At 46.1% G+C, this 26,146-nt stretch overlaps 1 protein-coding gene across 1 annotated transcript; it reads right to left on the bottom strand.

Moving 5' to 3' along the window:
* Positions 1–8,499: 8,499 nt before the first annotated feature.
* slc1a8a (solute carrier family 1 member 8a) lies at positions 8,500–25,885 on the bottom strand. Its single transcript, XM_030050318.1, has 11 exons — positions 25,580–25,885; positions 21,585–21,664; positions 19,761–19,976; positions 16,866–16,908; positions 16,469–16,676; positions 14,346–14,445; positions 11,224–11,457; positions 10,564–10,758; positions 9,696–9,830; positions 9,318–9,420; positions 8,500–8,821 (listed from the first exon to the last, which is right to left on the bottom strand). The coding sequence occupies exons 1-11, from the start codon at positions 25,829–25,831 to the stop codon at positions 8,651–8,653; spliced, it is 1,737 nt and encodes a 578-aa protein (XP_029906178.1). The 5' UTR covers positions 25,832–25,885; the 3' UTR covers positions 8,500–8,650.
* Between the last annotated feature and the right edge of the window lie 261 nt (positions 25,886–26,146).

The following is a 26,146-nucleotide window of genomic DNA, read 5'->3' as shown; positions in this document are numbered from 1 at the left end:
CATCACGGTGAGTCATGCTTAAGCAACTGGCTAAAAGACAAATACACGGAAGCTCATTTCCGCCAGAAAAAAAAACATTAAAAAGAGTCAAACTGAAGAGATTAACGAGTCAAAACATTAAAATAAAGCCAAACCTCTGATATAAAGTCATAATTATGAGAGAATCCGTCATTAATTTAAAAGTCAAAGTGATGACAGCAGAGCTGACAGCAGGAGCATTTGTGCATTTAACCTCAGAGTTTAGACTTTTTATTCTCATCATAATAATTATGTCATCATTACGGCCTCAGAGATGATCTCAGAGGTTTGACTTTATCATCCCTGATTTGTTTTACTGGCAGAAATGGGCCTTCATCAAGCCAACTTTTATCTGTTCTGCTCTGTAGCCGCACACACACACACACACACACACACACACACACACACACACACACACACCCCTAACCGGCAGTCAGTCATGCCTGATGCAGTTAAATCAGAGCATCATGCAGTTGCTCAGCATCACCAGCAGGGGGCAGACCCACATCATTATTTATTATTCATGCTGCCTTCAAGACCGCAGGAACTGGGATGTTTTTTTTATGACTGTTCACAAAACATCTTACAGCTTAAAAACGACAGACAGGTCAGTCCTGACTCCAGGACTCCAGCTCCTGGACTGAGAGGAGGATTCCCAAAGCGTCCGACCCCCGGGGGTCGAGCCGAGGCGTGGCGGCGTGGCGGCGTGGCTCAGATCTCAGCAGCACGGACAGAGAGCGGAGGGCTGATCAGCGTCAGTCAGAGGAAATAAAGAAAGGCTTTCAGTTACAGGAAACCAGAGGCTGTTCAAAACAGCCACACAAAAGGCAACTTTGGCCCAAAATCAGTAAATGTGTTGTAGTTTGGAGGCGCTGAGGGCCGAGCACGCCGCTGATAGATAGATAGATAGATAGATAGATAGATAGATAGATAGATAGATAGATATACTTTATTGATCCCAACCAGGGAAATTCTGTTTTTTTTTAGATAGATATACTATATTGATCTCAGTCTTCAGGAACATGTTGGAGTTCATTTGTTCCACACCACACAGGAGTAACCCACTCTCCAAAACACTGCTCCTGTAAATATGTTGATGATAATGACAAGGCGTCTGGGCTCGGCCTCGGCCCCTCAGCTCCACTGAAGGGAAATCTGAACGCTTCAGCTCACCGACACATTTTGGACAATTCTCTGCTTCCAGCTCTGTGGGACCAGTTTGGGGAAGGAAGGCCCTTTCCTGTCCCAGCATGACTGAGCCCCAGTGCACAGAGCAGCTCCATAAAGGCGTGGCCGGCTGAGTTTGGGGTGGAAGAAGTGGAGCGGCCCGCACAGAGCCCCAACCTCAACCCCATCCAACACCTTTGGATCAACTAGAACGGAGACTGGGAGCCGGGCCCTCTGGTCCAACATCAGAGTCTGAGCTCACAAAGGCTCAAAACTCCCACAGACACTCCAACATCTGGCAGAAACTCCCACAGACACTCCAACATCTGGCACAAACTCCCACAGACACTCCAACATCTGGCAGAAACTCCCACAGACACTCCAACATCTGGCACAAACTCCCACAGACACACTCCAACATCTGGCAGAAACTCCCACAGACACTCCAACATCTGGCAGAAACTCCCACAGACACTCCAACATCTGGCACAAACTCCCACAGACACTCCAACATCTGGCACAAACTCCCACAGACACTCCAACATCTGGCACAAACTCCCACAGACACACTCCAACATCTGGCAGAAAGCCTCCCAGAAGAGTGGAAGCTGTTCTGCTGTAAAGGACCAACTCCATATTGATGCCTCTGGGTTCAGGATGGAGCTCAGAGCAGCTCCTGCAGGTGGAGGTGGTCCAGGACTTTTGTCCATGTGGTGCATCACCACTGAACACATGAGCAGGACCCCGGAGAGACGGGACGGGACGGTGTCTCCATTCATGTCCTTGACAGGTGAAGCCTCTTGTCTCTTTAAGTCTCTCTAAGTCCCCGTGTTGTTTCTGCCTCACTCATTAAATCTAAATTGCAGATTAGCGCTGCAGCACCTGTGGCAGCAGGAGCGCGTCGCGTGCCTCCACACGCTTCCTCAACAGGATTACTGACGGGGTGGGGTGGGACGGGGTGGGGTGGGGCGGGGCGGGGCGGGGCAGGCGCTCATGTCATATTGAAACAAAACAGATCAGCTGCTGCAGCTCAGAGAGTTCAACACTCATTTTTACATATGAATTTAAAATCAACAAACTGCAGCAGAGACTTGCTTTTCATAAACTGAGTTCATTATCATAAGAAGATAATATTGATCTTTATTGACTCAGAGGGTCAGGAACTCCCATTACAGTTTTATTAACCCGAGGAAACAGGAGCGATGTGCATTTTTTTTGTTTGTTTTGTTTTTGATAAACAATTTTTGAATGATCATGTGAGAAACAGAAGTTCCCTGCAGCGGCTCCATCAGGCTGCAGAGGAGGAGCTGCCTGGAGTTCAGGAGTTGAGGATTTATAGGAATTAAGAAAAACAAAACAGCTGCTTGTTTTTACTCATCAGATGAAGGATGGAAATCACCTTCAGCTCTGAGGTCCTGTGTCCCTGCAGGCCTCAGCTCGATGAAGCTGTTCGTCAGTCACAGTCTCACTCTCCTGATTTCTGTTGTTTCAGGGTTTACTTACCCATAATGCCTGGTGTGTGTCTCCCGGCCGTGTGCTGCCTTCAGTGACCCAGCGGAGAGAGGAGCTCCAGGCTTTCACAACAGAAAAACCACTTCAGGAGTCCTGTAATCCAGCTCTCCAGGATCCAGTCAAATTACTTCCCAAACACTGATTTTAACTTAACTGTTGTTGTTATTTATTTATTTATTTTTTTTTTTTTAAATAAATTTTGGTTTACTTTCCTGATATCCAACCTGAGAAAGGCCTGAATTGGATTACAAAACTTCATAATCTGCTCTGAAGCCAAACCAAATTTTCAGACTTGATCCACTCCCATCACTTTATTCTTCAGGATCAGTTTTGAAAAAACAAAAACAAAGCAGAGAGGTTCTTTAGTGGTGGATCTTCCTCCACCTTCAGCGGTGTGACGATCACTGCTGTTGCCCCTTTTCCACCAAAAAGTACCTGCTGCTGGTTCAGTGCTGGTTCTAGAGCCGGTGCTTAACTGGTGCCAACAAAGAACCAGTTTGCTTTTCCACCAAGAGCCAAGCCGAGCCAAGTCAGAGCCACGTCATCACGTCAGTGGGAAACGTGATGACGTGGCCGTGCGAGACGCTCGCTCGGAATCACAACAACAAACATGGATGAGCCTTCGTAGCGATGCAAATACTGCTCGTGTCTTCACGAGCCTACATAGATAGATAGATTACTTTATTAAACCCCAAGGGGAAATTTAAAATGTCACAAGCAGCAGCAAGGAAAAAGAAATACATGACAATGGAGAGAAAAACAACACAAACAAAAAATCATGGGACACAGAAGTGAAAATACATAAAAGCACACAGTGATAATGGATAATAAATATATTGATAAAATGTGCGTATAAAAAAAAAAGTTAAGTTAAGTTGCGATCCAGAGGCGAAAAACACAATTATTGCTGCCCACCCGTCATATTCATGGTCAGAACAAACGATGACTACATTTAGCTTTAGGTTTATAGCGTTTGCTGTTCCCGTTTGGGTCTGTAACCCCGCCCACCAATGACGTGGGGGGTCGTGTTCTTTCTCTGGCTCCTGCTCGGAGTTGGTGCTCGTCTGGAACCGGTTTGGAACCAGTTTGGAACCGGTTTGGCCGGTGCTTGGGTGGTGGGAAAACAAAGAAGCGGTGCTAAGTCAGGCACGGGCTCCGAACCAGCCCTGGAACCGGTTTGGTGGAAAAGGGGCAAGAGACAGATGGAAGGAGAAATGTGTTGAGAGGTTACAGCGCCACCATCTGACTGCTCCTCAAACCAACCAAATTAAAAAAAAAAAAAAAAAAACAACAACATCCAAGCTGAGTGATCCTCTGTGTGAGACACAGCTTCAGAGCTGCTGGTTGATTTTGTCACTTTGAGAGAGCCACGCTAACAACTCCCATAGACTTCAAGTCTTTATGCTAAGCTAACAGGAAATGCTACCCACAGGAACTGAACCAGTGGACGTCCAGAGGAGAAGATGGAGTCCAACATCTGGACTCAGTCTGGGGACGAGGGGAGAGGGGATCAGAACGTTGGAGTTTTCCTTTAAGGTTTGAATTATTTGGCTTCGATGCCCAGAAACAGATGTGAAGGTGCATCTTTCAGCAGAAAATGAGAATGAAGAGAATGAAAGACAAACAGCTTTCAGGACACGGGACAGGACACGGGACAGGAAAAGACTCATAAAACATGAAGCAAACATGCTGTTTAATGTCAGGTACAAACACAGGAATGATACAGCAACAACAAACATGTCATAGAAAAATGAAGACAGGTGGAGAGAAGAGAGACGGCTCGGTGCAGGTGCAGGTGCAGGTGGAGGTGGAGGTGCAGGTGCAGGTGCAGGTGGAGGTGGAGGTGGAGGTGCAGGTGGAGGTGGAGGTGCAGGTGCAGGTGGAGGTGGAGGTGCAGGTGGAGGTGGAGGTGCAGGTGCAGGTGCAGGTGGAGGTGGAGGTGCAGGTGGAGGTGCAGGTGGAGGTGGAGGTGGAGGTGCAGGTGGAGGTGGAGGTGGAGGTGGAGGTGGAGGTGCAGGTGGAGGTGCAGGTGCAGGTGGAGGTGGAGGTGCAGGTGGAGGTGGAGGTGGAGGTGGCGTGGCTCAGAGTTGGCAGACAGACAGGAGGTTGGTGGAGCAGACAGACGGGTCACCGGTTAAGGCAGCGCTACCTTCTCACATCTAACACCACAGGAACACACACACACACACACACACACACACACACACACACAGCACGTCCTACACACCAGCTCAGGTTACACTCTGTCTGCAGGTAAAGGGGCACTTCACCAAGTCACATGTAAGAACTACCTAATAAACCCCAGGAGACGCCCGGTGAGCAGGTAGACACCCACTTTGGCTTCTTGGTCGTCTGTCTGTCTACACGCTAACATGTCAGGCATGAACTACAGACACACACACACACACACGTCACTGGATAGTTAAAAAAAAGCTTCATGTGAATTACCAAGGTGGAATAAAATCCAGTTTCTACTTTCACTTGAGGTGGATGAACTTTGAGGCGGATGAAAGAAACATGATCATTTGTGATGCTAACAGTTTGACCTCTGACCTCGGACACACCTGCAGCTCTGTGCCGTTATTTACAGAGACAGGAGAGTCCAGGTGCTGAAGCAAAAAAAAAAACAAAAAAACGAGGCACTTTAACAAAAGGCTCAGCTTAACAGTTTGTAATCTGCTAGTCGCCTAAGATTAGCCCACCTAGCATGCTAGCTGTGCTACATGCTACAGCGCTGAGGCCGGGTCACACGGGTCGGACGCTTCAGCACAAAAACAAACAAACAAACAAACAAACAAACAAACAAACAAACAGATTTTAAAACAAAACTCCTTCACACCAAAAACATCACATGCGTCTGTTTTCCAGAGATCAGCTGATTTTGTTTTTCAGAGGCTGAATCACAGCGGAGCGACCAATCAGACGCCGGCTGCACCGCGGGCGTTTGGGACAGCCGGCTTTGCTGTGGAGAAGATGTCTTCCAGTTTTGTGTGGGGAGACAGACGGACACGGACCACCTCATCACAAACCCATCAGCTGGTCCCGTTACCCAGAATCCCCCAAACGTTTTGAATCATTGACCAAATGGAGTCATGTGACCGACCGGCAGCAGCGCCTCCTTTTCACAGAAGAAGAGAGAAGGAAGGCGGCGCCGCTGCCGGGACGGGACTCCCCCGTGTCTCTGTGATTATTATTTATAAATCATTATTATTATTTATAAATTATTAGAGTTATTTATAAATGATCCCCGTTTGCACTCTGTGGCTGCAGCAACAAGGATTCATGTTTAAATCAGGATAAATGACAGCTCGCCATTAAATTCTGTTGCACAAAACTTGGAAAGTGCTTTAAAATGTAGAAACAGGAACTGTGAAGCTCCTCGCAGCTCGTCAGAGACGTTTCAGGACCCACGGCTGTGAAATTCACATGAACTGGTGTCGTTTGTGTCGCCGCCCAAACTCGAGTCTGTTCATGTCTTTGGATGTGACGACTCTCCCTCTGGATTACCTAGATTACATGTAATCCTGTAAAATCTTCAAACTCCGGTTTAAACTGTGATCCAGTATCGACGTTCAAGATGAGGAGGGTTAACATCTGACCCTTTGAATCCTGAGGACATTTACTTCATTTCTGTCAAAAGCAAAAGGTGACAGGGCAGATGACCAAGAAATGACATAAATGAGTCAAAAGTTAAAAGAAAATTACTGTAAAATGACCAGAAAATTACCACAAAAGAGAAAATTCTTAATAAAACTGCTAAAGAGTAAAACACTACTTCAAGATAAAAAAAAAAAACACACGCAAGAATATAATAGCAAGAATACATTAAACTACATAAACATTAAAATGAACTATTTACATGTCAGGTCAGTGACGCTGGATCTTCACAAGCATTTACCTTTGATTATTCATTTAAACCAGTGAATTTTAGATTTTAAAGCAGGATCAGTTTTTAAATGTGCAACAGAGCAGAACAATCATTTTAAACCTGGTTTTGCTCTGATAGAGCTAATCTCAGATTAAATGAATCCTTGTTGGTGCAGCCCACCCTCAGATTACAGGCCTTTTATCAGCCTGTTAACAGAGGGCTGAATCTCAGGTGGGAGGGTCTTAGAGGAGGGGCTGGATCTCAGGTGGGAGGGTCTTAGAGGAGGGGCTGGATCTCAGGTGGGAGGGGCTTGGAGGCGGGGCTGGATCTCAGGTGGGAGGGGCTTGGAGGCGGGGCTGGATCTCAGGTGGGTTTCAGCTCAGGTATGGCTGAGATTCCTCCCTCAGCAGGTTCCTTCAGATTCTCAAATATTAAGTTGACCAAGGTTAGGCAGGAGATGCTGGAAACCCAGAGCAGCATCCTGACGTCTGATCATGTTAGCTGCAGCTGATACTGGTGTGATACTGGTTTGATACTGGTTTGATACTGGTGTGATACTGGTGTGATCCTGGTGTGATACTGGTGTGATCCTGGTGTGATACTGGTGTGATACTGGTGTGATCCTGGTGTGATACTGGTGTGATACTGGTGTGATACTGGTGTGATACTGGTGTGATACTGGTTTGATACTGGTTTGATAGTGGTTTGACACTGGTTTGATACTGGTGTGATACTGGTGTGATAGTGGTGTGATACTGGTGTGATACTGGTGTGATAGTGGTGTGATACTGGTGTGATACTGGTTTGATACTGGTGTGATACTGGTGTGATACTGGTGTGATACTGGTGTGATAGTGGTTTGACACTGGTTTGATACTGGTGTGATACTGGTGTGATAGTGGTGTGATACTGGTGTGATAGTGGTGTGATAGTGGTGTGATACTGGTTTGATACTGGTGTGATACTGGTGTGATACTGGTGTGATAGTGGTGTGATACTGGTTTGATACTGGTTTGATACTGGTGTGATACTGGTGTGATACTGGTGTGATACTGGTTTGATACTGGTTTGATACTGGTTTGATACTGGTGTGATACTGGTGTGATACTGGTGTGATACTGGTGTGATACTGGTGTGATACTGGTGTGATACTGGTTTGATAGTGGTTTGATACTGGTGTGATACTGGTGTGATACTGGTGTGATAGTGGTGTGATACTGGTTTGATACTGGTTTGATACTGGTTTGATACTGGTGTGATACTGGTGTGATACTGGTTTGATAGTGGTTTGATACTGGTGTGATACTGGTGTGATTTGGACAGAGCCTCCAGTGTCTGCAGGCTGCAGGTTCCAGGTAAAACAACAGAAGAAGATAAAGCACAAAGACAAGACTTCACATGAAGTCAATGAGAACGCATGCCAGCATGCAGGAGGAACGAGGTGGAGGAGCTTAGTCTGCTTCATGAAGAGCACTTTAAGACGTTCACACACACACACACACACACACACACACACACACACACACACACACACACACACACACACTCTGAAGTTCACAGTTGAGAGAACAAAGTGTGTTTCCTCACACTCAGTAAGTTGTGATGAATAGTCCATGAAGATTCATAGTGTCTACACTTTATATAGATCATGAAGACTTCATGATCTAAGTTATGATGAAGAATGATGTAACAGTCGTCGCGCCCTTTGACCTTTGACCTTTGACAGCACAGCCTCTGATCCGCAGGTCGACACTCTGGACCTGCAGGCGTCACGTGGCGGGGCGTCGGCTCTGCGTCATGTGGAGGCCGAACCTCAGTCCATCGACACGCTGACACTCAGAGACGCTGCAGCGCGTGAGGCTGACCGCCACACACACACACACACACACACACACACACACATGCAGGTCAGATGTCCTCACCAGCTGATCGGCTGCGTCCTCAGAGCCGCCAGCCCGGACGTCCCATGGGCTCAGGGAGCGGCGTCCCGTGAGCCCGCCTCGTCCTCGCGCTCCTGTCAGATGGCACTGAGGGGGTTTGGGCGGAAGCTCGTGGAAACACACGTCCGGAGGCTGCAGGTGAGCGTCACACCTGGCAGATGTTGTAGTAGACGGTGTGTGTGTGCCGCTCGCTGACCGAGTCGCCCATCAGCTCGAACATGCAATCTTTGTGTGTGTGGATCTCCGTCATTGGCACGTTGACGCTGTGGGAGTTGTTGGGAGTGTGTGAAGTGTGTGTCCCGTAGGATGGAACAGGCTGTGGAGCACGCACACACACACACACACACACACACACACACACACACACACACACACACACAGGTCAGCACAGTCATGGTTTTCTATGGAGGCCCTCGAGGCCTGATAACGAGTTAATGTCAGCTGTTTTTTCGAGATCTTGAGTTACTCATGTCATCATCTTGAAATAACAATTTTTGTTTTCTTGGACAATTTTCTTGAATTCTCAAAACAAGATAATGACAGAATTAACCAGAGATCTGAAGAAAACTAAACGATAGCCCAACTAATAACTCTACTTGTGTTTTAATTGTAATTGTAAAAAAAAAAAGTGTGTGCATCATGTAGAAATATAAGAAAAAAATAATAAAAGGATTAATTTAATAAAGACGGAGAAAAGAAAGACAGTCTTGGTGATCTCAGCTGATTTTAGGCCTTTTCACTTGATGAGGGACTGAAACGATCATCGATCCGCTGATTGATTGGTTGGATTGGTTGGATTAGGGCGGCCTCACCTTTCCTGTGGCGCCCAGAGGGAAGTCTTTCCGGCACAGGTGGGCGATGATGCCCGCTGCCAGCGCGTCGCCCAGGACGTTGATCATCGTACGAAATCTGTCCCTGCAGAGACAGGAGAGGAACGTCCCGACTGACCGTCAACACAGATTACAGAGGCAGACCCTCACACAGCCCCAGGCAGCCAGATTACAGAGGCAGACCCTCACACAGCCCCAGGCAGCCAGATTACAGAGGCAGACCCTCACACAGCCCCAGGCAGCCAGATTACAGAGGCAGACCCTCACACAGCCCCAGGCAGCCAGATTACAGAGACAGACCCTCACACACACATAACATAACAGACAGGAAACACACACCGCTGCACAGGATCTACTTACAAGACCCAATCAATGGCCACAATGAGTGTGATGTCATCTGGTGGCAGACCCACTGATGTCAGCACGATCACCATGGTAACCAGACCGGCCTGGGGAATCCCAGCAGCTCCGATACTGGCAGCTGTAGCTGTGATGCTGCCACAAACACACGCACACACACACACACACACACACACACACACACACACACACACAGAGAGACATTACCTGTCATGTAAAGGTGCAGGAGCACTGAGAGCAGCGGCACTTTGCTTTGATCTGCTCTCGTTTGTTCTGTTTTCTTGTTTCCTGACTTGCTTTTAAAGACAAACCCAACACTTATTCTGTTTTTTTTTTTTTTTTAGCACAGCTCGGTGTATTTAAAATCAGCCAGGTGCCCGGACCTTCAAACGGGTTTTTAAATGTCTCTTTAAATAAAAAGGTGTTTCAAGGTGTTTTCACTTCAAATTGGACAAAATGCAGCGTTTTGTGCAGTAGGGCTTTTACTTTGAAAGGTTTGATTCCAGCTTTAGAACAAAATTAATTTTATTTCTTTATATTGTCAATTTTAGGGGGGAGGTGATCTAATAGGTTTTATTTTTTTCAATAATTTAGTGTTAATTTATGATTTTTTTTCTTGTAATATAATTTTAAATATATAATAATTATAAATATAGGTGTCTTTAAAAATACCATTTTTTGGATAATTTTCTAATATTTTTCTAATGCTGGAACTGATTTTTTTTCATTTTCAGGTGTTTTTTTTTTACTTTTTTGGGGGAGTGGTTGGGGGTAATGTTCAGGTCATTTCTGGCTAATTTGCTCGTCACCTTTCTTCTCATGTTTTTGAAAGAAGTCAGGTGAACTGGCTGAGGGTTCAGAGGCTCACCTGATGGTGACCAGCTGGCCGAAGTCCAGCTCGTAGTCGTTGACCTGGGCGATGAAGATGGCGGCCACGGCCTCATACAGCGCCGTGCCGTCCATGTTGATGGTGGCTCCCACGGGCAGGACGAAGCGAGCGATCTGCCGGTCCACCTGGCAGTTCTCCAGCAGACACTTCATGGTGATGGGCAGCGTGGCCGAGCTGTGGACACACACCGAGGGGGAAAGTCCCCAGGCCACACCATGATTTTTACACATTAACACAGGAAATATGCACTAAATGTCCTGATAAATAAGTCACAGGTTCACTGGGATGTTTTCTCTGTTGAGTCCAAATCTAAGTTTCTGCAGCCCAGTCTGTAGCTTCACTGTGAGGCTGCCTTCACTGTCGCTTTAACCTCTTGATTTTTTCTCTAATGATCAATTCATCTTTTTCTCTATAAAACGTCAAAAATAATGACATGCCCACATGCCAACACAAGCCCACAAAGTCCTTTCCTGTCAGTCAACTAATTCATTTATTTGTTTCAGCACTAATTTACTTCATTTGCAGTGAAATTAAGAAACTGTAAAGGGCCACCTAAAATAAAAAAACTGGAAAGAGCAGACTGTACGGTGTGACTTCTCCCAGCATGCCCGGCTGTGCCGCGGGCGACGCGGCTCTGACCTGGACGAGGTGGCGAGGGCGATGACCATGGCCTGCAGCAGCCCGCGGATGTAGCCGAACGGGTTCTTGTGGGTGAGCAGGAAGTAGAAGAGCGGCAGGAGGATGAAGCCGTGCACGAAGAGGCCGGCGAGCACGGTGACGGTGTACCAGCCCAGCTTCCTGCCCAGCGTGCTCGGGTCCTGCATGTCCAGGATCTTCCCCGCCACCAGGAAGATGATCCCGAACGGGAAATACCTGAGGAGCAAGACCAGCAGGTGAGAGTTCAGCTCAGAGGAAACAGGAAACACCTGAGAAACTCCTGCAGTCCCTTTCTGAGTCACAACCAGAAGCAGAGATCCTGGGCAAACTGGGCAAACTGGGCAAACTGGGCTGCAGCTGAGAATTAGATTCTAAAAGCAGAAAAAAGACAACAACAACACAGAGGTAAGAAATTGGGCATATGTAAAAAGCCTACGAGTATACACCTTAAATAAACAGGCCTATTGCACTTTTATTTTTTTTTTTAATCAAGTCCTACAGGTATAAAGTACTGGACTTTAAGGGATAGTACACTCATTTTGAACGATAAAAAAAGGAGTGACATTATCTCCCCGCCCCGTTTGATATGTAGTATTGTGTTACTGTTCAAATACTCATGGACCTAACTCTGTGTGTGTGTGTGTGTGTGTGTGTGTGTGTGTGTGTGTGTGTGTGTGTGTGTGTGTGTGTAGCTAAATAAATCCATAAATAGGTTTTGTAGATTTGTCAAGATGAAAAACAACTGATACAGTTCTCCAGTCAGTATTATCGTTATAAGATAATCAGCTGTATAATATAGTTATATATTATATATAATACAGGAGGCAGACTGTCTATTAGCTGCAAACCACAAGGGGACAAACGCGTTCCTGATGTGGACGGACGGGGCGGCTCAGAGCTGTGGTTCTCAAACTGTTTTCTGTAATGTTCCCCCTAAAATTCATTTTAAAAAAATCATAAAAATTCATTTTTTTTTACCCCATGGGGAAAAAGCCCTCCTGTGGTCGGAGGCTCAGCCCAGCTCCATCAGAGATTTGGTTGTTTACATGTAAACAATGGATTTTTTTATTTGTTTGTGATTATTGTGTTTTTTTTCTGCTGGGAGGTAGAAAGTGTGAAGTGTGACTGGCTGGACGGTCTCCAGTGCAGAGAGCTTCAGTCAGCGTCCCGCTCTAATCTGAGGATTACAGTTCAGCCGGCGGCGCTGCAAACCCTCTCCTGGACGTTTTCTCAATAAACGCTCAAATGTGAAGACAGTGAGGAGTTTCCTAAAATATCCTGCGGGGGCCCTCAGAGCCGCGGCCCGCTCTGCAGGTTAAGCCTCACATCCACGGCTAATCTGCTCATGTGCTGAAGCTGCAGGTGGGCGGGGCCTGAGCACGGGGGGAGGTGTGATGTCACCACTTGGCAGGTGCCGGCCGCGTGATGAACACTGACAGGTCATCAGGTCAGAAACACAGTCGCCACACACACACACACACACACACACACACACACACACACACACTGAACACACACACTAAACACACTGTGAAATATTCATTCAAAAACAGATGCATGCATCCTGAATGTTAATATGATCTAAGCCCTCATACGAAATTTGATTTTATTTCATTTAAGTTGATTTGTTTGTGCTTTTGTTGTGTTTGTGCTGTTTATGCACTGATTGCTTTTTTAGATCTGAGAATTATGATAATTAAATGAGATGCATACATGCTGATTTCCTAAATAAACAGATACACACCCAACCATAAATTAATGTTACATATATAAGCAATGCCTTACCCTCGATCAATAAGTAGGTAAGGAGAGTCACACATAACCACCACATCTGATCTGAAACTACTCATCACAAAAACTCTGGATGATCAAATACAAACCTCAAGATCACATATTACAATATTAATATCTAACAGATCATATCTGAGTGTTTCGCTGTTTCAGTCGCTGTTACCTGCTGCCTCGTCTCTAAACACACCTGTGACCTTTAAGTGACTGTAGAGAACAGTTTCAGTGAGGAAATCATTTCAGAAAGCCGATCCTCTGCCTAGAATCTAACGAGCTGTTTTGGAGACATTCATTCATTATGAATGAGCCGCTGGCTGCTGATTGGCTGGTAGTATTATGGCCCCGCCCTCCTCCCTGCTGCCCCACAGGGTCAATGCTGAACCAAAACTCTGGGCTCTATGCTCCAGGCTCCTGGCTCTAAAGGCTTGTCCTGAGTCTCCTCATGAATCCTGGCTGTGTTTTGGGTGTAACCTGCAGTGAACCAATCAGAGGCCGTCTCCCGTCCCCTCTAACAGCCAGGTGTGTCCCACCTTGGTGGGCTGCTGTTCTAATGGAGGATTCTCCAGGTAAGAAGGAAGGAGACGGAGTGAAAGCTCCCGAGCAGATCAGGACTCCATCTGAGCTCCCTGAGGTGAAGCAGCGTCCCTGCCCTGTGTGTGGGACAAGCAGAGCGGACGCTCGCCGGCGCCCCCTATGGAGGCCACCATCACTGTCTGATGATGAGCTTCAGACAGCAGAGAGACCTGCAGCACTGACCTCAGAGCTGCTGTTTGCTGCTCAGACACTTTCAGCAAGGCAGCAACACTGCTCTGAGGTCAGCTCATTTTTATCTTTCCCAGCAGAAACACGAGCATTTCACCTCAACATTCATACTCATTTTTAAAATAATATTTTGGTACTTTTTTGCTAATTTGCTAATCGTTTTTAGACTGCATGTTTTTAAAATAAATCCTGTGGATCTGCTCAGCAGGTTTCAAGGCTACACGTGGTGATGGGACATATCCTGATGGGGGTGTGGCCTCTTCCACAATGCCCCCCCCCTCCACACACACACACACACACACACACACACACACAGGTCACGAGGAGTCACTGAAAGGTTTGGTGACGATGATGATGATGATGATGATGATGATGATGTGAATGTTGATGATGTGGCCTTCACACACAGTTGTGGCAGATTTCCATCATCATCATCATCAAAACACCAAACGAGGGAAAACCTGCTGGACGAGCAGAGCTCCGCCCCTCCAGTAGAGCTCAGACTAAGGCAGTGCATGCTGGGAGTTCAGCTGCTTGGCTGGGTCGTGGCTCACCAGACGGCGGCGTTGATGATCTTCATGACGCACTCGTTGATGCACTGACAGACGTTGACGAGCGGCGCTCCTCGCTCTCCCATCCTGCCCAGCAGCAGACCTGTGACATGTGACGACAGGAAGTGACATCACCAGGCTGCTGGAACACCAGAATTTCCCTGGTTGGGATCAATAAAGTATATCTATCTATCTATCTATCTATCGATCTATCTATCGATCTATCTATCTATCTATCTATCTATCTTAAGGTCAGGCGTCACACAGATTTGGGTTTGGGGGTTAGGAACTCTGTAAAAGGTGGCAGCAGAGCGGGCCAGGCCCGGCCAGTAGCGGTTTTAGGCACGGGCGAAGCGGGCAGCCGCCCGGGGCGGCATATTTTCATGTCACGTGGGGGGCGGCATGAGAGCAAAAAAAAAAAAAAAAAAAAAAAAAAAAATCATCCTCGCTGCAAAGCAGTTTTCTATTACCGTATTCATCTGAATATAAGACAATATTTTTTCCATTGAAAATGCCCTGAAAAAACGCCCTCGTCTAATATTGGGGTCTAAGCAAACACACATGTATTGTGCTTGCATATAAACCAGTAGGTAGGCTCGCCTGATGCCGCAATTACCGGCGAATGGCCGCATTGCACAGTCAATAATCATGCATGTTGTCTGTGTCATTGTCCGTTGTGCTGCTGCAGCCGCGTATGAACAAAAGTTGATTTATAATGAGAGGATGGCAGTGTGTGTGTGTGCCGCTCACCTGTCAGATCCGGCAGACCTGACCGGGTGGGCGCGGCACCTGTAGGCATCAAGCCGGTGCCGCGGCCGGCCCGCCTGATGCTGACCGGTGGCTTTTTTTTATGCAAACAAGATTTTGTCCATATAAAAAGTATTTTTCCAAAAAAAGGTATTTGTGCAGGTGTTGGCGCCCCTGCTCTGGGAGGGGCGCGTGTAGCCGCCAGAGGGGCACCGGTAGCGGCCGTTATTGCTTGGAAGTTCTTGCTCCGCGCGCGCGGAGCTAGAACAGAAGGGCGCAAGGCAGTAATTTCGCCCAGGGCGGCAACATGGGCAGAACCGCCACTGGGCCCAGCCACCTGCTCTCATCAGATCAAACCAGCTGGTCCGGCCTCTTCAGCCAAAATGTTTAGTTTCCTACCAAGAAACGGACCAATCAGCTTGGTTGCGTTGTGCCGTACGACGGCCACAGCCCAGGCGGAGTTTGGTGTCATAAACAAAATCATAAATGGACGTTGGTGTGTTCATGTTCGCGAATGAATATGGGACATGGCGCCGTGGCGTAGTGATACGATGCACAGGGTTTATCACAGATCATGTTTTCACCCCACGCTGCAGATATTCTGTATCTGCAGCGTTGGCTAGCATGTTGCTAGCTTGTTAGCACCACGGTTAGCACGATGCTACAGGACGTCCCACTGAACAAGTCCGCTGAAATAAAGGCCTTTTATTTTTCACACCTCGAGAGCCTGGGCCTGGATTTTTTATGCCATCATCAAGAAGAGGAGGAGCTTCTTCAGATCACAGCAACAGACTGTGAAGTGTCTGGTGGACAGAATATTGCTGAATGCAGCTTTAAGTAAATAATTAGGTCATTTTATTTGTTTGACTCCACATTTCATAACTTTTGCAGTTTGGTTTGGTTTTTGATTTGATTTGTCTGGTTCAGTTTGAGCGCTGTCGCAGAAAGGGCATCCATTACAAGGACCGCCCTTCATCAGTTTAAATAACATTTGAATTAACTGTACCACAGTTTGACTTGAGAAAAGCTGAACTGACGAGGCAGTTCTCTCTTTTTAATTTACACAGAAACCCTCAATTCAACACAACAAGCTGAGTGGCCGTAGAGAAGAGAAGTCCGTCATTGGGCCTTTAGTGTTATTAATCAGAGTGTTTGCTGTCATTTCACATCATCCTTAAAAAACAGACACAAGTCATGGATCACCAAACCTGCAGAGTCTGTGCTAATACCACTGCTAATGATAATACATTTGATTTAACCTTACATCATAAAAGAGAAGTAAAACACATACAATGAGCAACAAAGCACCAGTGCAATCCAAATCAAAGCACTAAAAGCGTGACGTCCCCTGTAGAGGAGGGGAGGGAGGAGCTGCTCACCCATGGTGGCCGAGAAGATGACGATGCCCAGCACGTTCATCTGCTGGCTGGTGCCGGGGCTCGTCTTGTACGTGACCTCGGGGGCCGGCGTCAGCTCCAGGTACACCGTCTGACCTTTAGGGTCGCTGTCGTCCGGGACCACGTACACGAAGCTGGGCTGGATGGTTCTGGTCGGGACCTTCAGGATGGGAACCAGGTCCGTTTTGTACTGAAAGACAGAGAGGAGGTCAGACTGACTGAGGAGGAGTTTCACCTGAGCAGCTCTGAGACAGAAAGTCAGGGCAGAGAGACGGACTTAAACCTACGAGCTGCTGACGACGTTTCACAAAGCACAAACATAAAGACGCTAACACTGTGTCATTGTTGTTAAAGGAATATTCCAACATTTTGGGCTCACCTGCTGGAACGTGGCTTCGATCAGGTTGGAGGGGACCATGTTCCTGCGGACAGACGCACAAATCATCAGAAGCTCACACAGAACACACCGCCATGTTCACGGCTCTCTGTTTGGCTCCACAGCTCCTGTTGTCTCTTTGACGTTTTACATCCAAATCAAATCAAATCAAATCAAATCAAATCAAATCAACATGGAGGAGAAGCTCTTTGCTCTTCTGCACCAGAAGTTTGAAAAAAAAACAAAAACAAAAACAAAAAAACAACAACAAAAAAGATTGTTAGCACTATATCATTACTATATCAACTCATTTTATTATCTTGTCTCCCCTCTTTTTAATTTTATTAGGCCCCCCTCTAGGAAATAGGGGTTTCAGAGGTACACAAAAGAACCATATTTACACCATTTCCTTTAAATGTGAAGATGCAAGGAGACAGTGTTTGTTAGGCCAAATACAATGAATGAATGAATGAATAAATAAATAAATAAATAAATAAACTGCAGGTAGATTTTGACTTGTAGGCCATGAATAAATAATAATAAATATATTAATAAACACCTGAATCAATCAATAAATTAGGTAAAATATTAATTTAAGAGATTTTAACTTGTAGGTTATGAATAAATAACTATATAACTACATAAATAAATGAATAAATTAACAAGGTATATTTGGTAGATCATGGGCTGTATTTTCTGAGAGTGAATATAAACCCCTTTTTGTTTAGACAGGAAATAAGTTAAGTTAAGGTAATTTTATGCATCAATAAATAACATCACTAAGTAACTAGAGAGCAGAGAGAGGAAACCATCAGGCTGCCCCCCCAACCCCTCCTCCCACACACACACACACACACACACACTAAGATTAAAGGTCAGCAGGATGACCCCTGGCTGGTGAGGCGCTGCAGAAAGGGGGCGTGGCCTGTGAACATGGCACGCGAGCGCGGTCTGCCAACGTGCCGCAGCAGAGATCATTCCACCAAACCGCCGCTGACTCGCTTAATCTGTCAGCCATCCCGCGGGATTACTAAAAATATACTAATCACCCTGTCCTGTAATGGGATTGCTGTGTATGTGTGTGTGTGTGTGTGTGTGTGTGTGTGTGGGATGTATTTTATCAAGTGCTGCTGTGTTTTGTCGAGTCCGACCGTCTGCTCTGGATCATATTTCCAGCAGCTTTGTGCTGCAGCTTCAGCAGCAGGTGATTATAACAGCTGTGTGAGTCGATATGCAGACGACACCCAGCTCTGCATCACAGAGTCCACAGGCCACAGCACGCCTGACATTCACTCAGAAAACACACTGAACGAATTAACGAGTGGACTGGCCAGAGTTTTCTACAACTGAACACAGAAAAAAACAGAAATAATTGTTTTCAGCCCCAAAGAAGAAAGAGATTAAAAGTCAGTGCTCAGCTTGAATATGTGACTCAGGCTCGTTATGGACCTCAGCAGCCTCATGAAGACAGTTACAAAGTCAGCCTCCTACCACCTCAGGAACACAGCAAGACTTTAGGGATTTCTGGCTCAAAATGATGCAGAAAAGCTGAATCATGCATTTATTTTGGGAACCTCCTGTCGGTTGTGATGGCGAGCGGTGGCAGTGGCAGTGGCGAGCGGCGGCGTACAGATGTGTGGTTTCTCAGCGCTGCATCAGAGCTGTGATGCTGTGAACTGAAGCTGAATCACATCACATGAACATCCTGGCAGCAGCGACACTGCCGAGGATGGCACATATCCTGCCTTCAAAATAAAAGCACCACTCTGGGTTAGAATGTATTTGACGTTACGCGTGAATAAAGCTTTTATTTTGTAAACAACAGGAAGTGTGCTTTTGGCTAGCTTGAGAGTTGTTTGGCGTGTCTGAAAACATCGAAGCAAATTTCCTGACAGGCGTTATCTGGATAAACTGATCACATGTTGGTGATCTGCATGGCTGCTGTGTCGACTGAATTTTTAAAACCTTATTAAAATGACATATTAACAGTACATCTCTCTACAACAGTACATCTCTCACAGGAAATCTGACGCTGATCTGACAAACATATTTCTGGTTTCATTTGTCCTGGGGGTCACTGTGAGAAAATCTGGACCTTTTCACATTTTTAAGGTTAAATTCCTGTCCTTGTTATTTACTTCCTGTATTTATAACTTGACTGGCCGATGAGAACACATTTAAGTTAGAAAATCTGGAAAATACAACTTCAGGAGTCGACCAAGTTCCTCACAGGATCTCTGATCCTCTGCGGATTCTGACATCACCAACCAGCATCCACAACATGAAACTGACTGGACTACCACAGCGCCACCAACAGGCCAAAACGTCTAACTAAAGATCACATCACACACACACACACACACACACACACACACACAGAAAAAACAACAAACCCACAAAACATCAGACAGTTTTTATCAGTTTCAAAAAGTGTTGGTGGATCCCAGAGGCCTCTGCAGACTTTTAGGGGCCCGGGGAAAAAAAATCATTTGGGGCCCCTTTGTGTTTTATCATGAATACATCGACACACAGATGAACAACCGCAATGATTTTATTTTCCCCTCTGAACGAAATTCACTTTAATTCATTTACTTACTGAACATTTTCATAGTAATTTTATGGTATTTTTTCTTTCTAAAGATATAATTTGAATAATTATAACTATAGTAATTAACTATTCTTATGAATTGAAAATTTTATGATTATTTTTTGGAATATTTTTTATTTCCTTCCTTCCCTTTTTCTATCTTCTCTTTTTTTTTTTTTTTTTTTGTTGCTACGTTTGCTGCGTTTCTGTCTTTGTTAAATACCTGAGACGGCGTCTGTCTCAGCCAGCGCAGCGAGAAGAGAGGTGTCCTGTGACCAGACGGTCTCAGGTTCGATCCCTCAGTGCCTCACCTGATGAGGTCGAGCAGGGCGTCGGCCGAGGTCATGACGGGCCCGCCGCCCAGCCGGTTGCTCTCCATCTCCGTCCCCACGCCGGGTTTGACGATGATGACGAGCACGATGCCGACCACCACGGCGATGAAGGTGGTCCAGAGGTAGTAGGTGACGGTCAGGACGCCCATCCGACAGCAGGCTTTGGACTCCATGGAGGACAGACCCGACATCAAACTGAGGAGGGAGGAGTCACAGTGAGCCAACCGCTCCCCCTTCAGGATCATTTAAAGGAATATTCCAACGTTTTGGACCAGATCACCTTTTCCCCACTTCCCCAGACTGAGACCAGATGTTGGACACCATGTTCCCCTCTGTATGTCCAGTGGTTCAGTTCATATGGGTGGCATTTCCTGTTAGCTTAGCATAAAGACTTGAAGTCTATGGGAGTCATTAGCCTGGTTCCACCAAAGTGGAAAAAATAAACCTCACAGCAGCTCTGAAGCGTCTGATATTCATGTGTCTGTATTTCAGATCCACATGATCCACTGTGTAAATACCACAGAGCTGCTGGAGGGTTACATTTGTTTCACTCTGATGGATCCTTTCCCTCCCTTTCCCTCCCTCCTCCTTTCCTTCATCTCCTCCTTTCCTTCTCTACCTCCTCCTTTCCTTCATCTCCTCCTTTCCTTCTCTACCTCCTCCTTTCCTTCACTACCTCCTCCTTTCCTTCATCTCCTCCTTTCCTTCTCTACTTCCTCCTTTCCTTCACTACCTCCTCCTTTCCTTCTCTACCTTCTCCTTTCCTTCTCTACGTCCTTTCTTTCTTTATCTCCTCCTTTCCTTCTCTACCTTCTCCTTTCCTTCTCTATCTCCTCCTTTCCTTCTCCATGTCCTCCTTTCCTTCTTTGTCTCCTCCTTTCCTTCTTTATCTCCTACTTTCCTTCACTACCTCCTACTTTCCCTCATTACATCCTCCCTTCCTTCTCTACCTCCTACTTTCCTTCTCTACCTCCTCCTTTCCTTCACTACCTCCTCCTTTCCTTCTCTACCTTCTCCTTTCCTTCTCTATGTCCTTTCTTTCTTTATCTCCTCTTTTCCTTCTCCACGTGCTCCTTTCCTTCTTTGTCTCCTCCTTTCCTTCTTTATCTCCTACTTTCCTTCACTACCTCCTCCTTTCCTTCACTACCTCCTCCTTTCCTTCACTACATCCTCCCTTCCTTCTCTATCTCCTCCTTTCCTTCTCTACTTCCTCCTTTCCTTCACTACCTTCTCCTTTCCTTCTCAACATCCTTTCTTTCTTTATCTCCTCCTTTCCTTCTCTACCTTCTCCTTTCCTTCTCTATCTCCTCCTTTCCTTCTCCATGTCCTCCTTTCCTTCTTTGTCTCCTCCTTTCCTTCTTTATCACCTCCTTTCCTTCACTACCTCCTCCTTTCCTTCACTACATCCTCCTTTCCTTCTCTATCTCCTCCTTTCCTTCTCTACCTCCTCCTTTCCTTCACTACCTCCTCCTTTCCTTCACTACATCCTCCTTTCCTTCTCTATCTCCTCCTTTCCTTCTCTACCTCCTCCTTTCCTTCACTACCTCCTCCTTGGGAGATGTTTGGGCAAAAATAAAAAGCTGTAAACCAGCAGCATTGAAGCACTGGGTTCCTTAAGGTGAGTCGCCTTTTTTATGTGAAATGGTTCGATGTGAAAGCGTCACCCAGGAGGAAACATGACAGTGTTCCTCCACAGGATTTAACAAAATGTTTTCTCTCTCAGATTCCTCCTTTTCTGACGTATTTTAAAGGAAGCTGACCGGCAGAGTCACGGTGACATGATGAGCTTTGGACGTCATCTACCTGGAAGTGATGAGAGGAAGAATGAGCATCTTCAGCATCCTCATCAGAAGCTCTCCGGGGAAGGAGAAGTAGATCTTGGCCTGTGAAGACGAGGACAAACCGTTTTAAAGACGGATAAGAGACGCCTGCTGCTGCTTGGCGCTCATGTTCAGGAACCCTCTGAGGAACCAGCAGACCATCCTGAGGGAAACCTCTTTGGTAGGATGTGGACCACCATGAGAACGTTTTTCTAATTTCATCATCAAATGTTTTTTACTTGGCTATTATTTGCTTACACATTCATACTTTATATTTTATATTTTATATTGTTCATTCAGCTAGGAGCAGAGAGGGAGCCGGAATACAGAATATCTCACCGCATGATAAAATCTGACTTACGATAAACTGACCCAATTTCCACTCAAGGTATTTCTGATGCTGATTTTGAAATTATTTTTTTAAGATTAAAACTCTGCTGTTGCGGTCTCTCACCACTGTGTCTGTTTATTAAAGCAGAACTGGCAAAGAGTAAAAAAAAAACATCTTAAAAAACAAAACAAAACAAAACAGTTTCTGGTCTTGGACGTGAGGAGAGTGAGCGCTCGATGCATGTCGTGCCCTGGTTTCCCCCGGACCAGGGACACACCAACACACACACCAACACACACACCAACACACACACTGGCACACACACCGACACACACACCGGCACACACACCGGCACACACAGCGACATGAACTACAGATGCAGGAGTAAACACAGTGAGTTCAGACATCACACAGAATCGGTCCGAGGAGCACAGAGAGAAGTCAAACACTCGTCATGACGTCACGCCGCCTCGCCAGATTTATTTTTGCCTCAATACGTGTCAGCGAGCGCTCGGCCGCTGTGGATCAGGACGTTCAGATTCAAGTCTGACTGTCAGGAACCGTCAGTCCTCTGAACAAAGTTTTACTCTCCACATCAAAGAACGGCATTTCTGAATGTTAAAGGGGAACAAAAGACACACGTGGGCCCTTTAACTCAGCAGTGGGCAGGTGAGCTCAGCCAGGCTAACGAGGGGGGGCGCCGGGTGAAAACTAAAGCCAATTAGTGATGAGGAGAGGAAGTGAACAAAATGACAGAAAATATGGATCTGGACTACAGCCGCCCTGAGTGCTCATGGGAGATGCTCTTCAAAAGGCTGACACACCAGAGGTTTCTCCTGCCTGAGGCCAGGAGAGCTGCTAACAGAGCCCCCTGCAGCTCACAGAGCGCCACTGCGCACGCACACACACACACACACACACACACACACACACACACACACACAGATCCTGACACTGTTCAGACGACTGCAGGGGGTCCAGTCATCATCCTGAACCTCTTTTGCTTTGACCCACAATGAGATTTGAGCTGGCAGAAAAAAAAAACTGCTTGGTGAAAATCTGAAAAGAGACGGTACGTTTTCAAGGAAAACTCTACTGACCGAATCCTCTCCATGTTACAGATATTTAATGATGAACCTGAACAAGGTTAAGGATATTTTTCCACAATGGGTAAGGCCACGTTGATTAAAAAAGTCTGAAAGACAAATCCTTCATAAGTAAACCTTCAAAATGGCAATGGCTGAACATACTCAAAATATATCCATATATATCTACAATCTAATGCAGCTCAGCTCAGCAGCTCTGCCATAAACTCTGCCTTTGAACAAAGTGTATCATGCTCAGTTTGTGTTGACATTGTGCAGAATGTGTCACTTTAATTCTGTGTTTATTCCTGAGGTTGTAGTTTGCAGGTCTGCTACTGGACTGCATTATACTGAGAGGGGTTTCTGATTTTTTGGTCCTCCTCATTTATATACATGAGGGGGGACAGAATATTGGAAACAGCTGTCAGTAAAGTGCAGTCCAGTCCAACAGTAGCACTAACTGGGCAGCTGAATTGGACTGGATTAGATTAGATTATACAGGTGGAGCTGATGAACTGGACTCTGGGTGGATATGAATACTACATGTACACTGATACTGATACAAAGTTCAGCTTTGACCAGTCAGTTAACAGAACCCATGGGAAGTCAATAAATAACCAGTAAATTATTGGTTATAGAGAAAATACAGATTAGTTTCATTTGTTGGTTAATATACAGATTAGTTTTAAAGATCTGAGAAAATGTTTAAGCTCACACTGACAGAAAAAAAACCCTGCTGCTGATTTCTGTTTCCACACAAACACAAACACACTGGCCCCGTCTTTCCCTCTAAACCCAGGGGTTTAACCCCCCTCATGTTCTGGAGGCCCTCCTGAGGCCCCGGGGCCCCACAGGAAAAGACTCTGATGTGATATTGTGGTTAGTGTTTGGTTAGTGTTCATGACGGAACGGTCCACATGTTTCTTTCAGAAACACGCAGGGAAAAAAAAAGATTATTACAAAAAAATGAGAAAAAAAATTATAGGAACATTAGCAAAAAAGGAATAAAATTCACCATAATTCATCATATAATTAAAACAAATATTTAAAAAATAAAATTTTAAAAAATGGTAAATCAGTAAAAATGACAAGAAAATTAGCAAAATATTAGGAAGAAATTAGTAAAAATAATACAATAATAGTAAAATTAGCAAAACTGAGATTTAAAAAATTACAATACATACACACACACACAGACACACAGACACAGACACACACACACACACACACACACACACAAAGTAGAAAACGACATTTGTAATGATTCAAATGATATATTTAAAAGGTCAGATGGGTGGTGCTGGATCAGATTTCTGAACTCAACCTGCTTTTCTAAAGTATTTAGTATCCTAGTATCCTAAACTATTCCTCATTTTGCTGGGAGTCGCTGCTCTGAACGGAACCTGAAATAAAGCTCACTCCACGTGTCAGCTGGCGTCTCAGGCCGCAGCCACGAGAGGAAAGCACCTCACTGCCTAATTCAATGGAGAGGATTAAACTGAGCGTGGATCTGCACGCTCTGCAGAGCTCAACTGTTTCCTACACAGACAACAAGAAGCCTGCCACCTGTCTGCCTACAGCCCCGTCCCAGCTCCTCTGCAGGTCCAGAGGTTCCTCTCCTTCACGTTCCTCTGCTCTCCTCCCAGAGCGAGCAGTGGGGCTTTCAGAGCTGCCACATCACTCCTCCTCCCTTTCCTCCATTCATTCCACTACGATATGAACATGAACTTTCAGAGCCTTCACACTTTCTTCACTCCAGTTTTCCATCAGCCCAATAAAGTCCTCCACATGAGTTTTCCTAAAAGCAGCAGCACTGTTGGCTTTTCACGACTTTTTCACACTGAAACGCTCCCTCCTCCTCCTCCTCCTCCTCCTCCTCCTCCTTCTCCTCCTCCTCCGCCAGGGAAAATAGTCCCGTTTTGCTTTCAACAGCCAATTATCAGCTGTGTGGTTTCTGAATGTTGAGGACTTTGTTCACCACAGAAGCAGAACATTATAAGGCGGCTGTTTTGACCAAAAATTCACATTTAGATTCTGTGTGGTGAAATCTTTAGCTCCCTGCAGGATTTGATAAATGGTTTGTTGACATGAAAAGAGTGAATGAGACAAACATTCAGGATCTCTGGGATGGAGCTTTACGTTTGAGTCTTAAAGGAGTTCTGTGTTGCCTTTGGACCATAATAGCCTAATTATTATTTTAATGACAAGCAGAATTACAGTAAACATTTTCCATTGTTCAGGAAATCTGTCTGACTGCTGTACGGCACAGATCAGGAGGACAGGATGTGGGCTAATGTTAGTAATGAGCCAAACATTCAGGTTCCTCTGAGGTGCTCTTGAGCATGGCAGTAGAGTCTGCAGGCTGGCTGTGTGTCTCCACTGGTAGCAGGCTGCGTGCTACAGAGGAGGTGCAGAGGAGCAGCAGATGAGCAGATTAACTTCAGACAAAGAGGAACAGATGGCCGAGTACGGGCTGAACAACAACAACAAGCCAGGCGAGGCTGCATTTCACTGTCTGAGCTTGTTTTGTCCTCCTGGTCTACCTGACAAGGTGCGACCTACCTGTGAGGAGAGCTGACTCCCTCTCAGCATGAAGCCCAGGACGCAGCCGGTCAGCACGGCGATGACCGACAGAACCAGCAGCCCGTTGCGTTTGCAGAAGTTCCTCAGGGTCTGTCTGAGGTCCACAGTGAACGTCTCCTGGAGGAAGTTCTTGATGCGATCCACCATGGTTTTCCCCGCCGCTCCCGGAGCATAAGAGCTGTGATCGGAGCGCGCCTCCTCTTCCCCGCTCGGTAAAAGTAGCTCGTCCATGGCTCCAGCTTCTCCTCCTGGCACGGCGACAACCTGTAAGAGAGCCAAAGACGAGCTAACCTGTTCCCCTGAGGATTAAACCATCACGGCCCCGTTGGAGCCAACGGCAGCCACAGGCAGCCTCCAAGGGGACTTAAGAGCAGCTAATAAGATTACCAACGTGGAATAAAACTCACACGCCTTTGTTGTAGGTGGCGTCTAGCCGTGCTGCTGGACCTCGGCGCTGTTGATGCCTCCTGTTTACTCTGCTGGCAGAGCGCCGGGGTCAGAACCCGGGTCAGAGGAGCCTGCAGACCAGGGATCAGATGGAGAAAC

The sequence above is a fragment of the Myripristis murdjan genome, chromosome 4 (assembly GCF_902150065.1).
Source record: "Myripristis murdjan chromosome 4, fMyrMur1.1, whole genome shotgun sequence".
Lineage (NCBI taxonomy): Eukaryota > Metazoa > Chordata > Actinopteri > Holocentriformes > Holocentridae > Myripristis > Myripristis murdjan.
Note: the sequence above shows the minus strand (reverse complement) of the source record. Positions and strands in the feature narration are given on the sequence as shown.

Excerpts from the sequence above, each read along its gene's own strand:
- slc1a8a (XM_030050318.1), bottom strand. The coding sequence starts at position 25,831 with ATGGACGAGCTACTTTTACCGAGCGGGGAAGAGGAGGCGCGCTCCGAT. Across the intron at positions 19,977-21,584 it reads CTTCCTCTCATCACTTCCAG|TTTGATGTCGGGTCTGTCCT; the intron begins GTAGATGACGTC and ends CTCCCTCCTCAG. Across the intron at positions 9,831-10,563 it reads GGCCAGCTGGTCACCATCAG|CATCACAGCTACAGCTGCCA; the intron begins GTGAGCCTCTGA and ends TGTTTGTGGCAG.